This window comes from Melozone crissalis, unplaced genomic scaffold (assembly GCF_028551555.1).
Source record: "Melozone crissalis strain CALT ecotype California unplaced genomic scaffold, PUWL_Pcris_2 ptg000068l_1, whole genome shotgun sequence".
Taxonomy (NCBI): domain Eukaryota; kingdom Metazoa; phylum Chordata; class Aves; order Passeriformes; family Passerellidae; genus Melozone; species Melozone crissalis.
This window is the reverse complement of record NW_026535846.1, coordinates 7,701,243-7,726,499: the sequence shown is the minus strand read 5'-3', so window position 1 is coordinate 7,726,499 and position 25,257 is coordinate 7,701,243. Positions and strand designations below refer to the sequence as shown.

General features: G+C 57.6%; 1 protein-coding gene across 3 annotated transcripts in view; it reads left to right on the top strand.

The window, feature by feature from the left end:
- The first annotated feature begins 462 nt into the window (after positions 1–462).
- The window catches only part of NLGN3 (neuroligin 3), a 39,120-nt gene continuing 14,325 nt past the window's right edge, over positions 463–25,257 (top strand). For 2 of the 3 annotated variants that reach the window (XM_054289368.1, XM_054289367.1), the window contains exons 1-2: positions 463–546; positions 18,190–18,922. In XM_054289368.1, the coding sequence (XP_054145343.1) occupies positions 18,445–18,922 (478 nt within the window). In that variant the 5' untranslated portion in view covers positions 463–546; positions 18,190–18,444. Of the gene's footprint in view, positions 547–18,189; positions 18,923–20,005; positions 20,066–25,257 lie in introns of all 3 variants that reach the window. The other variant, XM_054289366.1, reaches the window with a different exon arrangement.

Below are 25,257 nucleotides of genomic sequence, written 5' to 3'. Positions count from 1 at the left end.
CCGGGGCCGTGCCGGGATGCCCCCACAGACAGGGTCGTTCAGTGGGGCCGTGCGGGGTGCCCCGGGCTGTGCGGATGTCCCGGTCGGGAATGCGGGGGTCACCCCCTCCGCCCAGAGCCGATGGCAGGGCGGTGCCGGTGCCGTGAGCAGGGCAGGTCTGGGGGGCCTGGGGGACGCCGTGGTGCAGGTGCGGCCGCTGCCGATACCCGGAGGGCGCGGTACCGGACTGCGCGGCGCTCGGCGGGCGCGGCATCCCCTCGGCTCGGGGTCCGGGGCGGTGCGGGTGCCGGGCCGTGCGGTACCGGGCCCGGCCGGCGGGGCCGCGGGATGTCCGATCGGGGCGGTCGCGGTGCCGGTGCCGGTTTCGGGCGGCGGTGCCGGGCAGCGCGGCGGCAATGAAGGGGTGCAGCGGAGCGGCCCCTCCCCAGCCCGCCTCCGCCGTGCACGCGCCGCGCGCTCCCGGTGCGGGGTCGGGCCGGACTGAGCGGAGCGCGGGGCAGCCGCCGCCGCCACCGGCATGGCCCAGCCGCGCCGCCGCCCCCGACGGTGAGTGCGCCCGCCCCGCCCCGCCCCGCACGGACCGGCACGGCACGGCCCGCGGCCGCTCGCGATGGGGAGGGCGGCCGGACGGGACCGGACCGGCCCCGAGGCGCGGGGCTGGGGGCGGCCGCCGCTCCGGCCGCGGGGCTCTCGGGGCGCGGGGTGGTCCCGGTTCGGGTCGCGGTCCCGGAGCCGGGCGTCGGAGCGGGGCGCGGCGGGGCAGGGGTTAACGGGTGGGGCCGAGCGCGGCGGCGGCGGTAACGGCGAGGGTTAACGGGGCCGGATGAGCGGCCGCGGCGAGCCGGCGGGTTGCCATGGCGACGTGCTGAAAGGGGGATTGTGCGCCCGCCTCAGCTGCGCGCCCGCATCCCGGCCCCCGCCCCGCATCCGCCGGGCACCGCTCGGCCCGGCCCGGCACTCCCGGCACGGAGCGGGCAGCGCGGCTCGCCGGGCTGGAGCGCCTCGCTCCAGGGAATTGGGATCCTCCCCGGGGCTCTGGGGTGTCCGTGGTGCGCTGTGGGTACTGGGGATGGGTTATTTGGGGTGCGAGGGTGCTCCTGGTGCTGACAGGCATGAGGCTGCTGGTGTGAGCATCCCTGGGTCAAGGGCAGGCAGGAGATCCCCTTGGCTCAGCTCAGTTTATTTGGCATAGCATTAGGAATGACATTAGCCATTGGGCTCCTGGAGCGAAAGGACATTCCCTGTTTCCCTCTTGGGCCAGGGACCTCACTGGAGGCAGGCTTGCTGTCAAACAGCTGGCCATACTCATCCCTGAGCGGGGCAGCAGCCCAGATGTCCGTCCATCCATCCACCCACTCGTCCCTGAGCGGGGTGCTGGGTGCAGGGGCTGTGGCTGGACTTGGCACCACTCACCTGAGCTTGACTCCCTCGTGCTCAAGGCCATGGAGCAGGACAGGGTGGTGGGTGCTGGTCACTTCTGGGGTCTGTCTGCATCCAGTGCTGTCAGCAGCAAGGGAGAGAAATGGTGAGGGACCTGAAACCTTTGTCCAGCCAGTCAGTGGACACACCAGCCAGTTGTGGACCACACTCTCCCAAATGGTGACACCTCCTTATGCCTCTGCCAGCAGCCTTTCCCAAGGCCACAGACCTCCCTTAGGGAGGTGGCTCTGACATGACATCCCTGAAAGGCTGGGATTTTCCTTCCATCCTTTGAGAGTGCCTCATCTGATGCTGCTGCTGGCTCGGCCCCAGGTGACAGCAGAGCCAGCTCCCCACAAGCCCCTGTGCTGGCCATGCTTTGTGTCAGCTTGCTGGGACCCTCCTTCCTCAGCAAACCAGGCTCCTCTGTGGAACTGGAGCATCTGCCAGCTGGGTAAGGAGTGGACGTGTCCTCAGAGAGGGAGCTGCTGCTTGACAAGGCAGGAGTCACTCTCAGCTCTGGGAAATGCCCGTGCCAGGCGTGCACCCCAGCACCCATGGCAGCACCTGCTGCAGGGCTGGGCACCCAGAGCTCCCCGCTGGAACCAGAGCTCTGCCTGCTCTGCAGGCTGCAGGTGGCCGCCACCAGAGCTGGTGTCTGCAAAATGGTTAAAGGCTGACATTTAGAGGTCACACTTTTAGCACTGTGCATGTGTTTGCTTCATTTGCATTTGCAGTTAGCCGGGCTCGAGGCTTTGCCACTCGCATGTGCAGTTGCCATGGTTACGTGTGCAGTCGGGATGTGGAGTTTGGTTGGACACCTGCAAACACGCAGCTCCCAACCTCCCGAGCACCAGCAGAAGCTGCCAAGGTGCAGGGCAGCCCTTGGACAGGGGTGTGAGGCCCTGCACAGCTCTGTGCTGAGGGAATGGGAGCTGCAGAGCCCGTCTTGGCAGGGTCTGCTTGGTGCTGCCTTGCACAGCCTCCAACTGCCCCCACTCAACAGCAGCGAGCATCTAGGGCAGGCTTGTCAGAGAGGAGGATTGAGCCCGTGCCAAGGGGGTTGCCCTGCCCTTTTCATCTGGGGCTGTTTCTTTTCCAGAGCCCGTGTAGAGGCTTTTGTCCCAAAGGGCTGGAGGGAAGGTGCTCGAGAGCAGGGTGGTGAGGGCAGCCAGAACCAGGGAGCCATGAGTGGAGCTTCTGAGCAGCTGCCCGGGGACAGGGCCCTGCCAAAGCCTCAGGAGGCAGCGTGAGAATTGGCAGGGCACTGTGCTGAGGCTCCAGATGTGGTGGCTGTGTCTGTCCTGGCGCTCTGTGGAGGCTGCTCTGGGTGCTCACATCCAGCACAGACGGGGATTTGTTCCAGGTGTCTTTTGATCAGGATCACGTCCGCGTGCAAAAGCGAGGAGATGGTGACTGCCAAAATCCTCTGGCAGGTCCACGTTGGCCCTTGTGTCAAGGGAGGAGGTATTTTAGGACAGCTGATAAGAAAGGGACCTTGAGGTCATCAAGTCTGTAAGCTCCACCTAAGCAATTCCCAAACAGCATCAGCTCAGCCAGCTCCTAAACCCCCCCAGCCACAGCGAGTCTGCTGCCTCCCAGGCAATTTGCTGCCATCTTCCTGCATCCTTCCTTCTAGAAGCTATTTCTCTGCAGCAGGCAGGGGAGAAGGAAGCTCTCTTGGCTGTCCAGGAGCTACTGTGGCCTCAGCCAGGGCAGTGTGGAGGTGTCCCTGCTGCCCTGGGGGCAGCTGGAGGGATCCAGTAACAGTAGCAGGGTGGAAGGATGGTGGGCAGTGGCAGGATGGGGACATGGAGCGTGTGCCTGTGCAACAAGTAGTGGAGCTGCAGAGGAGCCAGTGGGATCTCAGAGCACAGAGGGGCTGTGTGTCTGCCACCCTGGGGCTGTGCACCGAGTGCAGAGGGATGGGGCAGGCTCCTTGGCTCTGTCCTTGGAACTGCCGGCTCCCTGTGGATCCCAGACAGGATTGCTCTGCTGGTGGTCTGTGGTTATTGGCTGCCACTGACAGTGCTTTGAAAGGCAGCCAAGGGCGTTGTGGAGGGGAGGTGGTCACAGGCAGCACAGGGCACCTCAGCAGCAGGAGGCAGGTTGGATTCAGGCTGGATCCTGGTACCAGGGCACTCAGGGAGAGCTGGCTCTGAGCTGGGTGGTGCTGGATGGGGGGCTGAGTGCTCTGGTGGTCTCCTAGCGTGGTACTCCCCAGAGCTGGGGGCAGGGAGCAGGCTGTGACCAGCACTGTGTGCTGCTGGCCTCAGCAGGATTCTGCTGTGGGTGTGAGGGGAATAAATAAATGGTCCTGCAATTGCCAGAGCTGCCAGTTTGAACCCACATCATTCAGACCCTGGAGCGAGTCTGACTGAGAGGAAATGGGGATGAAGAGGGAGCAGTGCACAGACATGGGTGCTTCTGGCTGCAGCTGCTGGGTCCTGTCTGGTTTGTGTAGCTCCTGGAAGTTTTCCCTGGCTGGGAGGTGATGTGCAGTTTGGAGGCTTGTCTGGGTTCAGTAGTCTTGTGGCATTGCAGTCCATGGTGAAACCTGTGCTCCTGCTAAGTGTTGAAGTTGTGTGTGGAGGCTCTGCTCCTGCAGTGCATTCCTTTTGCCGTGCTGTCTGCCTGGCAGCAGGGACAGCATGTGGCAGGGGCTGTCTGTGGGCAGGATTTTGTGCTGGGAGTGCTGTTTGGGGTGAGACCACCTTGGCAAGGAGCTCAGAGGGTTGTTGGTACAGAAGCCTGGTTCCTGACACTGCAAAACGCAGAAGAGAGGAGTAACATCTGTTATTTTCAAGCAGCACCTCAGTGCAAGCATATCCTGTAAGGTGCCTGGCAAGCAGAGTTGAAACTTTGCCTGGTGGCCAGATGCTCTGGCCGTGCCAGCAGAACAGGTGGCAAAGTTTGGGAAAGGTTGCAGAGAGAGCATGTTACAGGGCTTGTACAGTGCATGAGCCTTGTTTGGGTCTGGGCCTGGGCTGCTCAGGGCAAGGATGGCTGGGAAGAGCTTGGTGAGGAGGCTTCTGAGGTGGGCTTGGGGAGGGGACAGCTGAGAATGCCCTTTTGATGATCAGGAGCTGCAGGGACTTGGCCTTCATTCAGCATTGGTGCTGCTCTAAAGGAGTGGGAGAAGGCTCCCAAGTCTGTAACGTGGCCAAAATGTCTGTGGCACTTGCTGGGGAGGTGTTCCTGTCCATGTCCAGTGCTGGCCTCCAGTGCTACAGGAGCTGTGAAGGTGAATGTGTGAGCCCAACTGCCTTTGTGTCTTTTTTCTGCCCTCACACAACTCCAGGCACCACTGAGCAACCTGAGGACTCGTGGGACAGTGATGGAGGGGAAGGGACAGGGTTTGCTCTGTGTCTCTGTCTCTAGAGCTGCCCACGGGGAGCTCAGGAGAGATGTGTGGGTGTTGAGATCATTGTGGAGTCAAATGCCTGGGAGTTGCAGCAGAGCTGGTCAGAGGTCTGGTGGCCTCTCTGCAAAAAAAAATGGCTAAATAAGGCAGGGTTCTTCAGGCTGGAAAGGAAACAACAGAAGATGGATAAGATGTGTCTACAGGAGGCCAGGAGAGAAGCGATAGAGGTTAACTGTGCATTGTTTATTTTCATACAAGTACAAGGTCACATCAAATTAAGCTCTCAGGAGGTGCCAAACAGGAGGAGAGGCATTGCCTCTTGCAGATGTGTTATCAAATCACAAAAGTCCTCAGGAGAAGGTGTCATGAAGAGCAAAAGCTTGCATTAGTTTCAGGAGAAATGGGATGATATCAAGAAGGACAAGAGGTTCCCTCAGAACTAATAAATACACTGAGATCCACCTATGGCTTGGGCAGCTGCTGAGCTGTGAACTGCTTGTGCTTCTGGCTGCTTGCAAGTGCACAGAGCAAGGTGGGCTTTTGGTCTGCTCTGTTATTTTCATGACATTCTGCCCCCCAGAGAGTGTGGAGCCAGGAGGGAGCACTGGGCTTTGTGCAGAAGGATGGGATTATCCCCACCCAGTTCTCTTGGCACAGGGTGGTAGATGCTCAGTCCTGCTTCCTCACTGGGAGCATGAGATGCTTTCCCCACGTGTTAGAGGTGCACCTGCTGGGGGATACAGGACCTGTGCTAAGCACCCAGCCTTGGCTTCACAGGGCCCTTTGCTGGAGACCTCCAACAGGCTGTTGTCCACTGATAGGTGCTAATTCAGCTGGTTTGGAAATGAATGGCAGTGTCCTTTCCTGCTGTGTTCCCTGACAGCTCTGCTTCCTCTGGTTCCCTGGGCACGGGGACACGCTGGCAGCAGGGCTGGAGTCTCAGAGCTGTCCCAGTTCCCTGGTACTTGCTGCACATGATAGGCACTGTGGGATCACCAGGGATCTGATCTTCATCTCCCCCTCCTCCAATCCCCTGTCCCTGCCTGTTCTCATACACATCAGTGTCAGTTTTGTTCCTGGTTTTATCCTCAGATGAGAAAAGATTCATGTCCTGCTACTCATCAGGGTCCAGTTCAGCCTCACCTTGGGGAGTGTGGGATGTCAGAGGGCTGCTCCCCAGCTCCTGAGCAGTCCAGAGGCATGCAAGGACAGCAGGGAGATGGAGCCTTGGCTTGGGAGCAGTTGGCTTCTTGTGGGAGAAGTGGGCTTGGAGAGGAGGATGCAGGGATGAGCAGGGGGTCCAGCAGTCCCCAGTGGGGTTTGGCTGGCAGGCAGCAGTATGAGGTCAAGTGAGGCTCTGGCTAATGGAGAGGATGCTTTTTCTCATCCTTATTAATTCCAGGAGCACTGAGGGAAGTGTCCAGCCAGCAGCACAAAGGTGTCCTTGCAACCACAACCCAAAATTTCCCTTGGATAGCACCTGTCCTGTGCCTCAAGAAAGAAACAATCTCTGTTCCTATCCTGTCTTTTTGGTCTCTGTTGCCACTGGGGTCTCTGGATGAGAATCTGAGATTGCAGATTTGGGCAGGGAGCTGCTGTAAGAGAAGCCAATTGGTTTCCTACTCTTTGTAACCCAAAAATTCCTCCTGTGTCCGCCGGGAGTGATGCTTCCAAGTGGGCATCTGCTGGGGCAGAGCTGTGCTCAGGGACTCTGAGGAGCAGCAGGGAGCACGAGAGCTCTCTTGGCACTTGGACTTGACTTTCCTTGGCATTGTTGGTGCTTGCAGCACGCCTGTCTGTCCTGCTTCATTCTGGTCTGCTCCCTCTGGAGAGACAGGGCATCCCCAGGCTGCCTGATTTGCTCCGGTCCAGCTTATTCCTTAACACGAGGTGGTATTTGCAGTAAAACACATTAAAGGATTTTTTGCCAGAGGTTTTAGGCTTTCTGCTTTTTTGTGCTCGAAGATAGAAAATATGGGGGGATAAATTTACAAGGGAAAATAGAAAATACATTTTGGATTAAATTTGAATGGGTTTCCTTTCTAGCTGCTGGCTTGCCTGACCTACAGTCAGTCTCTAGTGAGCCCTGGCTGCATGAGCAGGACTTTGTGGAGCTGCAGGCTCCAGTCCAGGGTGCTTCCATGGTCTTCTGCTTAGTCATGCCAGCTTTGGGTCTGGTTTGGGAACATGAGCAGCTGAGGGCCTTGTTGAGAGCAGGCTCCCCTGCTTCACGAGGGTGAGGCTCTCGTGGGCTGCACCATGGGCTGCACCTACCCCTGGGCTCTATGAGTCCCTCCGGGGTGACAGACACCGCATCTGCCCGTGCTGCCAGCTGTGCCCACAGCCCGTGCTGGTGGTGGTCCCTGGCTGTGACAGCTGTATAAACTCCTTAGGTGCTCACTGGAGCCCATACCAAATCTGTGCGTTTCCAGAATTCCTGGGAAAGCCTGGAGGGTTTCTGGGGAAACCAATAACTCCGGGATGGGCTTTTCTCTGGTTCAGCTGCAGATGGGCGGGTTCGGACGCCATGTGTGCCAGCAGCACGCGGGGCTGTCCCTTGTGCCAGGGCTGCCCCGCTGAGCCGATGCTGCCACCTGTGCCGTGCCCAGGAGCCGCTCCGGAGCCCCGGCCGTGCCCAGCCCCGGGGTGGGGCGGGCGGCAGGGCAGGTGTGCAGAGGGGAGGGGGCTCCTCCAGCACCTGTGCCTTCCTCTGGAGCGTGACATTCAACGTGTAGGTGAATCGTGGCCGGTGGGAGCGCCGGGCACGGCGTGTGCCGGAGCCGGGCGGTGTCGGGCCCGCATGCTCGGCGTGTCCTGCCTGCCGGCTCTTGCGGAGGCTGACGTCAGCCCGGAGCAGCGGTGGCTGCTGCAGGATGTGCCGCCCTCAGCTGTGTCATCCTGGCTCGGGGCGTGCGGCCCCGGCTCCGCAGGAGCGCTGCCGGGAGCTGCTGCCCTGCCACGGTGTCCCCTGCCCCGGCATGGTGTCCCCTGCGCTGGGATGCTGTCCCCTGCCTTGCGATGGTGTCCCCTGTGCCAGGATGGTGTTCCCTGCACTGTAATGGTGTCCCCTGCCCCGGGATGGTGTCCCCTGCCCCAGGATGCTGTCCCCTGTGCCAGGATGGTGTCCCCTGCCCTGAAATGGTGTCCCCTGCCCCGGCATGGTGTCCCCTATGTTGAGATGCTTTCCCCTGCCCTGCAATGGTGTCCCCTGCCCCGGCATGCTGTTCCCTGCTCCGGGATGGTGTCCCCTGCCCTGGATGGTGTCCCCTGCCCTGTGGGGGCACGCTGGGAGGGAAAGGGACCTGGTGGCCCCTGCCACGGACAGTTTGCAGGGTGATGCTGAGGATGGAGGAGTCCATGGTGTGTCCAGCAGCAATGGCGTTTTCCCGCCCCCACATCTGGATCCTTCTGATGTTTCCAGTGAAAGCTGCTCGCTGGTGGGAGCAGAGGGAACGTGCATTGCAGCATTGGCAGATGCAGACCCGTGCTCTGTCCTGCCTGTGCTTTGGTACCAGTGGTCCCTGCTCCCCATCTCCTGCCCCAGGGCTGGGTATCCCCCTCCCTGCTTCCCACAGAGCAGCCCTCTGTTGTAGATAAGAGTCCAGTGCTGTGAGGAGGGGATCATCCTGGTCTTCCAGGCCAGCCACAGAGAGCTGGGACTAATTGTGCCCCCGGGCAAGCTGCAGTGTCATGGAGCTCTGGGTCACTGCTGGTGCCAGTAGGCTCAAAGGGACGTTTTCAATATGATCAGAAAATCACCTTTGGCCTTTGGTCAGGGCCACTCACACTGTCATAAAACTCAGCATCTGTAGAGTGCAGTGGGATGTGCTGGGCACACAGTAGGTGATGGGCTGGAGTTCAGCTGGGGCACCTCTGGCACAGGACAGGAGCTGCAGCTCTCCCAGCTGTGGGAATCTCGGGACCAGGGGATGGCACAGCCCTGCATCCCAGCCTCTGGGCTCCTGTGTCTGTGCTGAGCCTGTCTGCTGTTCACCTGGCTGTGGGGACTTGTAACAAGGTGGAGGTGGTGTGGACAATGAGCTCAAACATCTGGGATGGCTTTCCTGGGCAAAGAGCCTGCAGTGAGGAAACGATTTGGTGCTGGGCTGCAATGCCTGGCCTTTCCTGCACCCTGAGGGGGCACACGAGGCTCTGCTGCCTGCACTGTGACCTCGTGGGTGGCTCTGTTGGGATGGCCCACAGCACCCCTGGCACAGGGACAGGCCCTCCCCACTGACTCATCCTGCTCCACAGGCTTGGTGTTTCATGGTACAGGACAAGGTGGTGGTGACACATCGTACACAAAGATGGTTCTTACACACTGCCAGATAACTTGTAACCTTATCTCCTCCCTAGAAAACTTATTATGTCATGTTTCAGCTTCTGTGCAAAAGTTAATTCCTTGTCTCCAGCCATTTCCTTCATCTTTGTTCTTTGTCCTGGGTTTTATTACCTTTATTCCAGATTACTTCCATGACCTGTTTCACAATTCTGTCCTGCAAAACCTTTCTGAGCTGATAAAAAGTGATGTTAGGCAGAAATGGTTGGTTGGGGCAGATGTTGGTAAAAGAAACAGTCCTTTACTGGCTCTGCTGCTGAAACCAGAGGCTCCAAAGCCACAGTGTGGATTTCAGCCCTTGATTAATGCATTTGGCTTCCTGCTTTCAGTCAGTAGAAATGAAACATTGACAACTTATTTTGGATGAAGCTGTTCCCATTCAGAACACTCTTGGATCTTGTTGCCCACCCTCCCTAATCACATTTGCAGGAAGTCCATGTATTTTAAGCTGCAGTCGGTTCCTCTCTGCCCAGCCCACCTCCTTACATTTATAGAGCCTCCCCCAGCCCACACTAGTCCATGGAAAGCATTGGCTGTGCTCACACTCGCCCTGCCTGCAGCCACTGATGCTTCCTGAGCCTTCCTTGGGGCTGGTGTGAGGTGTCTGGAGCTGTTGTAGCCCAGCTATGGGTAGGACATGGTGTACATTGCCTGTGACCCATTCCTTCCTGTCCTTTGTGTGGCTGGGTTCCCAGAAGGGAGCCTGAGAGGTGGGTATGAGAGAGTTTTGGGCAAGGACATGGCCTCAGCAGCTTGGTTTCATACTTGCCTCAGTTTCAGGCATTTCAGAAATGGGGGTGTCACTGAGCCAGCCTCTTTGGGTCACCAAAGTCTCCTTTCTTTATTAGACTTCAAACCTGCTTTTGCTAACCTAAGAAATATGAATGTGTTTGGACTTGGACTTTCAGAAGCTTATTGATAAGAGCCTTAGGCTTATGTAATTTTTCCCTAACACATTTCAGTCATGATGACCCCTGTTAACTTTAAAAATGGCCCTGTTAGCCATGGTAGTTTCCAGGGCAATTATTTAGGAGAGGAAGCATCACTCTGGCAGATGTGAGGGGGATGGTGCTGAGCAGGTGGGATAATGTCAGTGTGTGGCTTCCTGAAGCTGGAGAAGGAAGTGAGGGGAATGCTGCTGCTGGAGTCAGCTCTCTCTTCGCTGGGTGAGATTTGCACTTGGGCTGTTAGCTGTGGAGTGTTGATCACAGATTTGAGGGAGATTATATTGCCTTGGAGTAGGTGCCTGATGCTTGTTTGTGATGTGTGGGAGAGTGAGCAAGTTGTCTTGGCATGAACTCTGTGCTGGTGCCAAGGGCTTGCTGAAAGCAGATTGTCTGTCAGCTCACTCCTGAGTACTCGTCTGGAAATTCCAGGGCTCTGTGGATGCACTTTTGCATTGTCAGCCACCTGCCTGCACAAAGCCAGAGGTGCAGCAATCCTAATATTTATTTGTGAAGCACTGCTTGGGATGGAATGGAATGGGATGGAATGGAATGGGATGGAATGGAATGGAATGGGATGGGATGGAATAGAATAGAATAGAATAGAATAGAATAGAATAGAATAGAATAGAATAATTTCAGTTGGAAGAGACCTACAATAATCATCCAGCCAGCTGCCTGGCTCACTCAGGGCTGACCCAAAATTAAGGCATGAGGTTATGGGCGTTGTCCAAATGCCTCTTAAACACCGACATGCTTGAGGCATTGACCACCTCTCTAGGAAGGCTGTTGCAGTGTTTGACCACCCTCTGGCTGAACAAATGCTTCCTGTGGCCCAGTGCAAGCCTCCCCCGGCACGGCTTTGAGCCGATCCCTCATGTGCTGTGGCTGGGCACCAGGAGGAGAGCTCAGCACTCCCTGTGCATCCCGGGCAGCTCCCGGGAGCCTCGAGGTGTCCCCTCCGCGGTGCTGACGGGACAGCTCCCGGGGCTGCGGGCGGCTCCGGCCGCGCTCGGGGCTCCGGGAGCGGCCCCGGTGCCGCCGCCCGGCCCCGCTCACCGGCACGGAGCGGTGCCACATGCCGGGGCTGCCGGTCCTGGGGCTCCGGGAACGGCCCCGGTGCCGCCACCCGGGCTGCGGAGTGAGTATGGGTTCACCTGTGCTTCTCCCTAAGCTCTGCCCCTGTAGGTGAGTGTTTGTTTGGCCACTGAAACCGAAAACAGCAAGGTGAGGGATAGAACAACTGCCCCTGTGCCTTCATGCTGGGTTCAGGAAAGCCACAATGTGAGCTAATCCAGATTATTTCTATGCAGAACGTGGCAATAAATAGCCTGCTGCCAGCAGCTATCCCTGAGCCGTGTGGGAACCCGTCAGTGCACTGAGAGGCTGCTGCCACTGCCCTGTCCCTGTCCTGGCAGGGCCTGCTGCTCACACAGCAGCTGTGGGCTGTGCCATGTGGCCCTGGCTGCTCAGCTTTCCACCAGGCTCCCGGGAAGCAGTGAGTGGGAAGGTCATTCAAAATCTGGACTAACTCAAGGTGAGCGTGTAGCCCACTCCAAAAAAATCCAGGCTTCCAAGCACAGTTGTCCTTGGGCTCTCTACAGTGGTCACCTTCTTCTTGCATCAGCAGTATTGGGTGCTGACCCCAACGCTGTCCCTGCTGCAGTGCTCACAGGCTGTCCTTCAGCAGCACCAGCAGTCACAGCTCAGTGACACCGAGAAACCTCCTGCATTTTTGGAGCTCTTGATGCTAAACAAGAGCTGGAAATGATCCAGGTTGTCTCACCTGCTGGGCAGCGTGTCTGCTGGAGGCGGGCATGGAGCAGTGTGCTGACATCCAATACCAGGAGTGTCTCGAAAGGCTGAGATGTGGGCAAGGGAAAGCTCTGCTTTGCCCCTGGTGTCCTTCCCAAGGCTGGCTTGGCTCCTTCATGGAAAACTCATGAAAGGCTCTGGAGCCAATGGTGACAGGCCATACTGCAGCAGGAGGCCTTTAGCACCACGGCAGAAGTGGCTCTTGAAATTGTCTGTTTCTAGGGATTTTGAATAACATTCTTCTGTTATGAATGGAAGCTCTCGAGGATCTTGGCATGTGTCTGGGAGTTGTCAAAGAGCTTCTGTCCCACATATGTTCTCGCAGCGTTGGGGAACTGAGCTGACACTTCTCACGTGGTGCCTCATCCTCTCCCCAGGGCAAGGGATGTGCGCTGGAGTGTCTCCCAGGCTGCTGACGTGCAGCTTAAAATATTGGTGCTGCTGTGGGTGGGAGCTGGGACAGGCATAGGGACAGATTTGGTGCAAATGAGGGTGAGGTTTGTAACTTTCCCTCCTGTCCCGTTGGGGTAACTCTGGTGCCTCCATATGGGGGCTGCAGATGTGCCTGAGGAGGAGAGTGAGCTGGGCAGCCCTGGACTCTGGGAGAGGTCCCTGCCGAGTGGAGAATGGATGCTCTGGGCTCCATGGTGCTCCTGAGTGCCCTGCTCTGCAGCCTGAATGCTGAAGGGTTCGTGGCCAGGGTGGCTGTGTGTGCCCAGATGGTGACAAATGCTGAATGAATGTGGGCAGGGGCAGAGCTGCCAGCCAGGGCAATGAGAAATGTGGGACACTGGGCTGGGGGAGCTGCTGGGAATCACTTGGCCCATCCATCTGCCCTTTGCAGATAGCCATGGCGTGCTTTAATTTTTCCTGGTGTATCCTTAACTTTTCTTTCTCAATATGGATGTGTCTCCTACCTAGCACAAAAGGGCAGAGTGTTCTGAACTTTTTTGCAGTGGCCTTTGCATGTTATAAAACTGTGCCCTGTGACTTTTCTTGTCTAGACTAATCCAAATCTTCCAGACGTTTCTCCAAAGCTTTTTGATGATCTTACTGGTCTCCCATGGCCTCTCTCAGTTGGTCCAAATCTTTTGGGGAATGAACTGGTTCTCTGGACAACAGTAAAATTACTTGATGTGTCTTTATGAGCTGAAAGGAGAGTAATTACTTCATGTGTAAGCTGGCCTTTCACACATCCTGCTGTAGTTGCCTTTTTTTGTGGCAATGATATGCTGGCTCACATTCAGTTTGTACTCACCTGTAGCCCTCGTGACCCTCGTGGCAGAACTGCTACTGTCTCTTCTTCTGTGGCCTCTTTGTGCAGTTTTTTCGCCTCCCAATGCCTTACAGTCCTGCCCATCATCTCCCAGCCCTTCTCCCTGTCTGTCAGGAGCATGTCAAGCTCCCATCCTGGCCTCTGAAGTGCTGGGGTGCCACGTGCAGATTTTGAAACGTACTCTGCTCTGTCATTTAGACCATTCATGGAAAAGCAGAGCAGCAGCAGCAGCAGGGCAAACCTTTGTGAAACCTTACATGTCCCTCTCAGTGTAACTGTGAGCCATCTATCACTGTTCACCAGCTCTGATGGACCTGGGAAATGCCCCACAATGCTGTGGGACCTGGAAACATCTGCCTGTGGTTTGCATGGGTGACCTGGGATGGGACCTGCAGGCTTAGGGATGCTCTTGAGGGGCTGCACAAGCACATCAGTCCAGTTGTGCTGCAGCTTCTCTGCTCCCCAGGGTTTCCTGTGGCTTCCTGCAGTGGTGGGATGGGGCTGGGTGAGAGCTGGGTTACTGCCCAGCAGAGAAGATGCCAGGTGAGGAGTGGGTCTGGCAGGTGCTGCTGCCTGAGAGCTGAGCACCAGCCTGAGCTGCTGGGAAGGTTTGGAGCTCAGCTGGAGAAGGGAAGGCAGAAGATTCTCATGCTCTTGCTGGGTGCATGTTTGTTCTGGGGTTCATGGGCTCTCAGCAAAGTACAGCAGGGTCAGATGGTGAGCAGAGCTGCACAAGGCTGGAGGGTGCAATGGGACATCCTGTCTGCTGGCTGCTGGAAGGAGATCATCCATCCGTGCCAGCTGGGTGCTTTGAGGTCTCCATCTGTCCTGGCTCTGAACCTCGTGGGACACAGAGCCACAGCGTGAGGTGCTGAGCTGGGGCTTGGTGCCCCAGGGCAGGAGGCTGGGCCCCGTGAAGGGTCCAACGCAGAGCAGGCTGGCTGCTGGCAGCTCCTCGGCCGCCTGCCAGGGGAGGTGTGGATCCGGCTTGTCTGGCTGGTGTGAGATGCCTGAATATGCATCTGCCAGAGAGGCTTCCAGAGGATCCCACCCGCCCAGGTTTCCATGGAGAGCGTCTCTTTGTTGAGGAGGAAGCGTCTGGCAGGCAGTGTGGCCGTGGAAATACCTATAGAGCATTTGTTTTGCAGAGCACATGAATAACATCCCCACGAGCTAGCAGCCTCACTTCCTCTGCTCACCCGCCCGCGGCCTGGCACAGCGACCTGGGATGCCTGCGGTGTCTTTATGCTCCCAGTTTCTCACTGAGTGCCCGTGTGAGCATTCCCAGTTTGGCTGAGCCCGCCCAGCCCAGCCTGGTTTCATTTCTGGTTTCATTTCTGGTTGGCAGGCTCAGCTCCTGGCAGGCAGCAGCCCGTCCTCGCTGGGGGACACGTTTGGCTTCCCTGCTGGAGGCAGCGGTGACAGCGCTGGAGGCGGCAAAACCGGGAAAGTTTTGCTCCCACCTCCCATGGGATGTGAAGGGAATTGCTTCCCTGAACCAAGTGTCCTTTCTCTGGTCTCTCAGTTCTTTCTCATGCTTTGGAAGACCAAGAAGCTGAAGAGCTGTTGAGGCAGCAGGCAGCAATGCAAGGCACATGCAACAGCCCACGGTGGAAGGGATTCAGCTTGGGTTTTTAAGGCAGTCTGTCAGCATTAAATTAAGGGTAAATTCCCATCCTAAATGTTATGTTAACATGAAGTTACATCAGAAAGCACAGAGCACAGAACAGCAATATGAGGGTATCAGATGTGTTACAGGGGCATTGTAATTATCCCAAATCAGGCATTTGAAACCCAGGGAATTTCAGATACAGAGTTTGCATCATCTTTTGGGTTTGTAATTGAAAAAAATACAAACATAGGAAGGCTTAGAAGCATGTCACTGAGATTGTTTGGGTGCCTTTATTCTGTGCTGTGGGGACATGTGCAGATGGAGGCAAAGAGTCTTTAAAAAATGATGGAACCAAGTGTGGAATTACAAATGTTAAAACACCGTGAGCTGTATTTGAGTGTTAAGGCTTTGTGGCTCTCCAGAGTAACATTACGGCTGCTGGGCCTTGACTGTGCATCTCCATATCTGGACATATTTGGCTATCACTTTTGCAACTCACCTCTGTGCCTCATATTTGTAAAGCTCATAATTGGAGACAGTTTTTAGTCCTGTAGCATCATTTTGTTTAAGTTAAGAATGCGTATTTAATTCTATCTTAGCTTAGGGGTTTTTTTGTCTTCAGATTTCCTTGTTTTTTCAGATCTGGATGAGGATTAAACAAAAACCCAGAGGAATATCATCATAGCATAATTCTGAGGAGCTGTAGCAAGAAGCAGTTTTTTGGCTGTGCTTTGCAAAGAGAGATTCCTCATTGTGTCAGGACAGGATGGTTATAGTGGGCGTGCGGAAGCTCCACGGATGCAAAGTGGGCTGTGAATTCAGCCCTGTGCCTGGTGTGCACAGCCCAGCTGGGCAGCTGTGTGGTGGCACTCCCTGGTGCCATGAAATTGCTTTCCTGGAGGAGCTGGTGCAGCAGCAGTGCCCATGGCAGCATGTGGCTGCAGCCATGAGGAAGCTCTGGAGCTGGGAAATCAGCTGGTGAACCACCCCTGGCAGGGCTGTGGTGCTCCTGCAGACAGAAAATGATGACAGATCAGTTGAAATGGCTCTGCAGGGAGCACTGGATGCACTATCATAAAGACTGGAAGCTGCCTGTAGCTTCCAGTCATACAAATTAGATATGACAGTCATTAATAATTAGCTCTATCCTAACCTGTGGTACCTGAAGGAACCTAAGCAGAAGATTTACACGGGGCAGTTTGCCTTCCAGCAATGTCAGTGATGGGTCTGAAGCACCTTTGGGATCCTGCTTGGGAACACAGCTCTGGGGGGTCCCAGGCCAGCCCTGCTCCCCTGGGATGGGGCTGTCAGGCAGAGGTCAGCTCCCTGCTGAAGGAGGAGCATTGCAGCAGGGAATGTGAGATGAGTGATGGTTTTCTTCCAGAGCTGCAGGCAGAGCAGGGCAGCCAAGGCTGTGCTGCAGAGGCAGCTCCAGCAGGGGTGGGCAGAGCTGAGCTGGGGTCTCTGGGTGCCTCAGCTGTTTTTCTGGCCCTTGACTCAGCTTTTACTTCTCAGGCTTTGGCGTCTGTTTGGGGGATAACGCAGCAGTGTCGTGCTCCTGCTGGGGTGTTTCTGTCGCTGCCTGGTGGGGCAGGAGGGGGTGAAGGGGAGTGATGTGCAGAGTTGTAGTGTCCTCCTTGTCTGGCACCACCTGCGTTCCCTTGGCAGGCTCTGGAGAGGTGCCTGCATGCCCAGCCCTGCCAGGCCTTGCTGCTTGGGTGGGCTAAATGCAGTAACATGATTTCCTGAGATGAGCGTTTCTGTTTACTGTGTTACCCTGATTTCTGAGGCTGCCAAGTACTTTGGGTGTATCAGGAGGGCAGGCACAGCATGGGCCCGTTCCCTTAATGACCAGCAGTGAGTTGCCTGCACATGTGCAGTACAGATTTGAGACACCTTCTGTGGGGGGTTTTGGTTGTGTTCTGTTTGGGTGGGGGTTTTTGTGGGTTTCTGTTTGTCTGTCTGGGAGATTTGGGGGGGGTTTTTTGGTTGGTTTCTTTTTTTGGGTGGTGATGGGGTTTTTTTCTTGCGGATTTTCCTCATTGGATGAGGTGTTCTCTATTTGTGGAATCCCTGCCCAACTGAACCTCCACCAGAGCTGCAAACTCCCATCTGCATACAGCCCTTATTTTGTGCTCCAATAATTTCTAGGCAACTCTGCTCCCCTCTGAGCCTGGGAGAGCTCTGCCGGGTGGGCATGTCAGGATGCCCTGGGGCAGAGCGGAGGTGCCTCGCTCACTCACCGCCGCCGCCGTGTCTCCCAGCGTGAGCACGTGTGGCTGAGCCGGGAGCGGGGAGCATCCCCCGAGCCACGGCCGCCTTCCCGCGGGGACCCGGCCGCGGATCCGCCCGCCGGGGAGCGGCACTGCCGGGGCTGATGCTGCGGTGCGGGGAGCACCGGGCGGGCTCCCCGTGCCCGGCTCCCCCGGGAGCGGCGGGGCGGCGGGGGGAGCCCGGGCGGGGGGCGCTCACAGCGCTTACATAAGGCCGAAATGCGCCAGGCGGTGCTGGGAGGTGAAGGGCAGAGCGCTGAGGATCCACAGAGCCTCCAGCGAGGGCTCCCTGGCACAGGAGCTCTGCTCGCTGACACATCCGCGGCTCCCCATCTGCGGTGCCCTCCCTTCCCCCGGGGCTGCCACAGCTGCTCCTCCTGGTGCTGCCAGCCCGGGCGGGACCGGGAGCGCAGCTCTGACTCCGGGCCTGCCGGGCACGGAGCGGGCGGGAGGGAGGGCAGATGCCCACAAACAGGTGGCAGGGAGGGCAGATGATGCCCACAAGTGGGTGGCAGGGAGGGCAGCGCCCACAAGCCAGTGGGAAGGAGAGCAGATGCCCACAAGCACTCTGTCTGTTCCCCTCCTGCCTGCCCAGCACCCGTGTCCTCCTGGGCTCTCCCTGCTTTGCCCAGCGGAGGGGGAAGCTGATGGGACTGTGCTGGTGGGTGAGATGAGTGCCTGGCCAGGACGTGTGGGCGCAGTTTGCCGGTGTAGGCTGCCCCAACAGGGGAGCAGTGCTGTGCTGAAGGCCAGGCACCGAGCACAGGCAGCTCCAGCTCAGCCAGGAGAGGAGAGGTGCCAGGGGAATCTTGTGCAGGGGCTGTGCTTGGCACCAGTGGTGTCCAACGGGCTCCTTATGGGGAGGGACACAGCACTGTCTGCTTGTCTTGGCACCCACACTCTGGGCAGCCCCTGAGCACTGGGGACAGGCTCTGCAGGCATGGGCAGACCGTGTGTGTGCGCCTGCACATGCTCTGCTTGTTCTGCCCCCTTTTGCCTGCTCCCAGAGCCACTTGCCCGGCTGCTGGCAGAGCCAATGAGCACCCATGGGTGGGAGGCTCAGCCAGAGATCCTGGCTCCTTCTGCACTGCACGTCTTCAGCTCTTCCAGAGCAAGTCTGCTGTTAATTCCCTCCATCTCTCCACAGTATCAGCAGTCACCTCCGGGCTGGGCCGCTGGCAGGCAGGCAGCAGCAGGCAGCTGGGAGGCTGTGAGGAGCTGGTGCCACCTCTCCCTGTGTCCGACTCACCCAGCACAAGGTGTGGCTGGGCACCCCTGACTCCCGTCTCTTCTGCTCCGTCCGTTCCCGGTGGGCAAATCGGAGCCTTGGTGTGATGGGGCTGCTCTGAGACCTCGCCCCAGGAGCTTCAGGCCTGGATGTTGGTGCTGTTTCTCCCGGACAATGTGGCTGATACTCTGGAGAAGCCCTCTCTTCCCCCCTGTTCTCCAAGTGCCTGAGCTGGTGGCCAGCTGGGACCTGCGTCTCACCCTCTGGGTGCTGAGCTTTGCCTCGATGGTTGTGCAGATGGAGGGCCAGGTCTACTCGCCCACCGTCAACACGCACTACGGGAAGTTACGAGGGGTGCGCGTGCCGCTGCCCAGTGAGATCCTGGGGCCCGTGGACCAGTACCTGGGGGTTCCTTATGCCGCTCCCCCCGTCGGGGAGAAGAGATTCATGCCCCCCGAGCCACCACCATCCTGGTCAGGCATCAGGAACGCTACCCACTTCTCACCAGTCTGCCCCCAGAACATCCACAACGCCGTTCCCGAGATCATGCTGCCCATCTGGTTTACCTCCAATTTGGATATCGTGGCCACGTACATCCAGGACCCCAACGAGGACTGTCTGTACCTCAACATCTACATCCCCACGGAGGATGGTGAGTCCCCACTGGGGTGACCGCAGGAGAGCGAGGGGGGGGTCACTCCACCCCTCCCCAGCAGTGGTTGGTCTCACCTGGGTGTTGTGTTTGAAGCATGTGGTTGTGGACCCCGCAGCATGCTGTCTGTTTGTGGAAAGCTTTCTCTGGCCACGCAGCTTGCCCTCTTGCCCTCAGCTACCATCTCTGTCTCGCGTGCTCCTGCTCCTCCACGCCTCCCGGTCCCACCCCTCCACCTCCATGGCATCTTCACGGGTTCCTCCTCTCTTGTATTGCTAAATCTGAATCCGACTCTCTGACCGCAGATCCACAGAGTGACAAGCTGATTTGTGCTCCCCACAGGCGCCGAGTGCCAGGTTCTGTCTTGAGTTGGTTCGAGTTCGTCCTTCCTCCCTGCTTCCCACCCTCCCCAGGTCCATGCGCTAGTTGTGGGCGTGGGCTGCGGCTGGGAGGAACACTCTCTGCCTCTCCCTGGGAAGATGCTCCGGCAAGAAAGGGACCACAGAGCCCTTTTGTGGGCCCTGGTACGGATGGGAGGTCGGGGTGCACCAGCAGACACATCGCTTGGCTGCTCCTCCGTGCGCGGTGGGCCGGCGGCAGAGCGATGAGCCTGGCGTGCTGGGGACGCACGGGGCACGCTCCTGTTGGGGTGCGGCTGAGCGGCGCTGGGTGCCTCCTCGTCTAACCTTTTCCTTTGTAGGGGATCCCAGCTGAACTGTAAGTAGAGGGCAGAGGGGCCCGCACGCCTGTCCAGCCTCACCGCAACAGGAGCCCCCGGGGATTTTCAGCGGGCCAGAAGGGACCCGCAGAGGGTCTGCTGCACACAGCAGAGCAGCCTGGAGGGTCGGTGGCTTCTCCCAGGCTGCCTGGCTCCACTCCTCTGTCTCTGGGGCCCACGGGATGCATCATGCCTTCCTTCTCGCCCAGCACGGCTGGCCCAGAGTTTTCCTCCCATGGCGACGCTCCCTCCCCACCTCCCGCGGTCCCGGGGGCGGTGGGAGGGTGGCAGCGTGGTTGTGATTGCATGCCCACTCCCATCAGTGGAGCCTCCTGTTATTTTGTAGTCTTTTATTCATTTTACAGTAAAACGGATTTCCAAGGAATGCACCCGAAAGCCCAACAAGAAAATATGTAGGAAAGGAGGTATGTAGCAAGCCGACCGGCAGAGAGGCACAGAGAGGAAAGAGAGAGAGAGTGAGAGAGTGAGAGGGTGCCTGGCTGGCCCCCGGCCTGCAGCACTCCTCCAGCACCTCTCTGTGCTGCCACCCGGACTGTGGACCCTCCAAGCAGCCCCCCTGCCACCCCCTGCTTCCCCCTGGGAACAGCCCCACGGATGCTCCGGCCAGCTGGGAGCACAGCTCTGGGGTCAGGTCATGAGGATGCTCATGGTGCTCCAGGCCTTTCAGAACAGCTTCTCCTGGGCTGAGCCTGCACTGCCACCTTCATCCCACTGGCACTGACAGCCTCCCCATCCCTGGCCATGAGGGGTAGCCTCTGATGGCAGGCAGCACCGAAATACATCCCTCAGGTTGGGTTACCCCATTGGGGGGTGTAGGGACCTGCTCAGGGAAGGACCCGTGTGATGGGGCACTGCAGCAGTCCATCCTGGGCTGAGCTTTTCCCCCATTGCATCCCTGATCATTTTGCATCCAGAGCTCCCTGGTTAAAAGCATAAAGCCTCTCCTGGCTGTGTAAATGCTGCAGATTCTGCCCTGAGCCTTGTGCCTGCCAAGGCTGCTCCCCACTGCTCACATCCCCATGCCAGTGCCAGTCCTGCCAGTGAGGATTTGGTCTCCAGCCCATGGCACAGCAGCCTCCCTGAGCCCACAGCAGCCCTAGCTGCCCCACGGGGAGCCAAGCACCTCCAGTTCAGACACATCTGCTTTGCCTTGCCTCCACTGACCTTCCCCCATTGCCCCTAAATGATCCTGTATTCCCAACCAGTGACATGCACAAGGGAGTAGAGACATACAAATGGTATCTGGCTCAGCCCCGTGTCAGACACAATGCCTCACCCACCCCTCCACACAGCCCCGTGCAGGCAGGGAGAGCTGAGTGCTCTGTGCATCCCAAGATGAATGTGTGGACAGTCAGGCAGCCAAGCTCTTCTGAAAGGCTCAGTACAGGGCTCCTGCCCAGCACAGGCTGCTGTCCTGGGCGTCCTGCAGCAGCAGCAGCAGCAGCAGCATCCCTGCATCCCAGCCTCTGTCTCCCTGCACCCCTGGGTTTGGCGGGGCCAGTGCAGCTGGGCATGGAGGTTTGGGGAGCGCTTTCCTTCCAGCCGTTTCCCCCAGTTCTGTTGTTTGGTTTCTTTGCTTTGCTTTTCCTGTTGCTGTCCTGGCTATTCACACGGCATCTCTCTGAGTGCCAAGGCTGCCCCTGAAAGGGCTGGCGCATTAGGGAGTCTGTGCACGCTGCCTCCGGAGCCGGCTGTGCCAGTGATCACCAGCCACTTCAAAGCGCTTCCTCTCCCGGCCCTCCCACCGGCTGCCAGCCCCCGCCGCCCCCAGCCCTGCAGCCGGGGGAGCGGGCTCCAGGTTACTGCCAGGCAAGGGGTGATATGGGCATGGCAGAGCACCTTGGCTGTGCTCATCTCCCGGGTTTCCCTCCCCGCGGGCTCTGCTCACCGGCAGGGTTTCTCTGCAGCCCGTCTGCGGTTGTTGCCTCTGGTCACCTCCCAGGGAGCTGGTGGGGGACATTCCCTTTGCCCCCACTGGCCTCTGTGGACTCATGGGCCAGCAGATGCCCAGTGCCAGCCATTTGGACATGCAGGTGTGGCGTGCCAAGAATTAAAGCACCCAGACACTGGCACTTCCCTCCAGCCCTGGCCAGGCTCTGGTAGCTGTTGGCTTGAATTAATTGAGTCACTTGTGATGAAACACAGAAGCTCCCACACTCCTCATTGTGTATCCTGGGTTAGTAATGCTTGGGGAGAGGGTAATGTACCTGCAGTGCTGATTTCCTCAGGTTGAACATTTGAACATTGACTCATTCTGGAATAATCATGGTTACTATTTCTAAGGCCACAGATGAGCAGTGATAAGCTCTCCTCTCACAGAACAGTATTTTGGTGGCTGAAAATGCCTCAGTTCCCACCTTCCTGGAGTTTTCATGACTTCTGCCACCCCTAAGCCCTGTGTATTTCAAAGCAGACAAAGGACTGAGAATTTATAAGTCATGCTTGTTTATCTCTGGGACAGAAAAACATCCCTGTTTCCCTGCCCAGTTGTCCACAGTCATTTCCTCTATGGAAATTTTCTAAATGCCAGTCTCCTCCATACACATTGGTCCCTTCTCTGGTAGCAGTTCAGGGCAGCAGTGCTCTGAGAGCAGCTAGCCATGCATGGTGCCAGGGGAGCTGACAGCACTGAGGCTCATTTGAGGCTCAGATTTTGCTGCAAAAATAGTGCTGCCCACCCAAAGACCATGTACACAGACACACAGACACATACTCTGGGAGCACAGTACCTATGTGCAAAATGCAGCTCTGCCCCATGCTTTGTGCTGCCAACACTTCCAGCCTTTTTTTGGCTGTGGTAGATGCCAAGATGATTTTTCATTCCCTTCCTCACCAGCCTGGGCAATTCTTGCTGCAGGGCATGAGGAGGTGGATGTCATTTTTGGAGGGGAAAAATGTGGTTGCCCTGCACTTTGCAGCTCTTCCTAGTTCTCATTAGCAAATGCCCAAATCTCTCTGGCTGGGATGCGAAGAGTCTGTGACATTGCAGAGACAAATGTGCAGGTCCAGCCTCTTCCTCTGCTGTGTGAGGGTGGCTGGAGCTCCCAGCAGCTCCTGGGCTCAGGAAGCTCTTTGGCAGCTTCTCTGCTGCTCTCCAAGAAGCTGACTTGTCTAAGTACCAGCTGAGGCTTCCCTCCAGCTGCACGAATTCTGCAGTGCTTCCTTGCTGGAAGCTTCTTCCCAGCCCCCTCGGAGCTGCTGCTCTGCAGGGCTGACTGTGGGCAGACCCCCGCCCTGGGGCTCTGTTCCACCCCGGGAGGAGCGATTGGCCAAGGTGAGGGTCGGTGTTTGTGCTGCGGGGGCAGCAGAGCGTGAGGAGATGCTTTTACTGAGTCCACCCGGGGATGGAGAGAGCTCCTCTGCATCATTCAGGGCAGGGAGGGGCAGGGCAGCACCGAGGTGTGCTGCAGTCAGTCCTGGAGCAAGGCTCATGGCACAGGTCCCAGCTGAGCTGTGGGGTTGTGCAGCAGCAGGTTCAACAGCTGCACCGTTCCTGGCCCTGTCCCTTGTCACTCCCAGAGATGCTGTGGCTGGCAGCAGGTGTCCCTTTGGGTGCTTGCAGCCATCAGAGGCTCTGCTCCCTGCGGCAGCGTGGCTGCTTTGCAGCAGTGGGTGCCCCAGGGAGCTCCCACTGAGGAGAGGGTGCTGGAGCTGCCTGTGGGTGCCCTGAACAGACATTTGGAACTGCCAAGGTGTCACCTCAGGCTCCTGCTCTTCTCTTATCCACACCATGCTGAGAATGAGGGCTCTGAGAACTGAGGCTCCTTACCCTGCTTTATCTCTGTTTGCACTGGTGTCAGTGCTGCTGGTGTGGTTTACTTAAGATAGAATAAATCCAGCATGGATGCCCCTGTTTCAGGCAAAGTGATTTTTTTTTTTTTTAAAGTTGAACTTAAATCTTCCTAGTGGCTCAGATAAGAGCTCTGCATCCTTCCTATCGGCCTGAACAATGTCACTTTGCAGTCAGCTTAAAGTGAAGTGGCAGACAACAGACATTCACTTCCTGGGTTAGTGGAGGGTGTTTTTGATGGGTAAGGAGAATAAGAGCCATGAGCCCTTCCCAGCTGTGAATCCACAGGCTTAAGCCCATCCTCATGAGAGTGGGTGCTGCAGGGCTCTGTGTGGTGGTGTTTCTTAGAGCAGAGGAAGATCTCCTGGGCTGGGTGTCCCTGAACATGGCAGGAGCAGTGGAGAGTGTTACTGGGTGGGGGAAGTGAAGCTGTGATTGCTCTCACGAGCTGAGGGGCATTGGTGGGTGGTGCTGGAGGTGAGCACTGCAGCAAGGGGCAAAAAGCCCCTTGGTCACAACAGTGGGTGTTGGCCATAACCACCCTGGCACCTTCCTGCTGATGGGGGAGGCTTGTGCTTTGCACCTGCCACACGCACATGCCCCTGCTGTTCCCCTTCCCTGGCCTGCATCACTGCACTCCTGCTTTGCTCAGTTTCCAAGTGCTGCTTTCTGCCATCTCTTCCACGGTGCCTGAAGCCCCGGTTGCTGGAGGCTTGTCCCAGCCATCCCAAAGCTCTGCAGCAGCAGTCTCCAGCTGGATCCCTCCCTGCTCAGCTAGGACAGTTGCTCAGGTCGCAGAGATGTTGTCCACTGCCCTCTTTTACAGCCTGACCAGTCCTCATAGCTGATTCCACCATTCTCATCTGCACAGAGACTTCTGTCCCTGAAGGAGACCAGGCTGGAGGGCCCAGCCTGGCTTTAACAGCACCAGGGCCTTTGGCAGTGGAAAATGATCTCCAGCTGCCTGTGGTCTGCTTCTCAACTCTGAAGCACGGTGTGGAGCACATCACTGGCTGTTGTCTTCATTAGAGAAAAATCCCCATCCCTTAGAAGTACCAAGAGGTTGGTACACAGCACTGGTTAGCAAATACTGCATGAGCACTTTGTCATTTAAGTGCTTTCTGGGCTTGCAGCTCTTCCTGATGAAGACACAGCAGGTCAAGCTTGCAGCTCCTGCAAAGAGCCTGAGTGGCTGCACATGCCCAGCCAAGTGTGTGGCTGGGCTGGGCTGGGCTGGGCTGGGCTGGGCAGGCAGCGTGGGGAGGAGGCAGCAGGAAGGGGGAGATGCTGGGCCTGGGGTGCTGGGGCAGGAGATGACAGGCATGGTGGAAAGAGAAGGATGTGAGATGCTCAGAGGATGGCTGGGTGGTGAAGCAGGAGGTGAAGGGGTGGGGCTGGAGCATGGTGGGCAAAGTCAGAACAGCACATGAGACAGCTGATCCATCCCTGCCCTTGGCAGGAGCAGCTCTCCCTCACCTCTTTCTGGCAGTGTGTCCCACCTGGTCTTAAACACCTCCCCAGGCTGCCTCTTCCAGTGCTTCTCTGCCCTTTCTGCCAGAAAGATTTCCTTCTCATCCTGCCTCCTGTAGCCCCAGGGCTGCCTGAGAGGGACTTGTTGTTCCAGCTCACCACCTCACAGTGTTCTTTCATGTGTTGGGATGCTGCTGCAGCTCCCATCGTGCTTCTGCTCCCAGCATTCATATGTAACCCAGCCTTCTGTGAACTTTTCGTGCCTGCTGGATTTTTTGAGGTTTCTGGTTGCTGCTCCTCCAGGCTTTCTCCAGCAGGTCATGGCTGCTAAAGGCA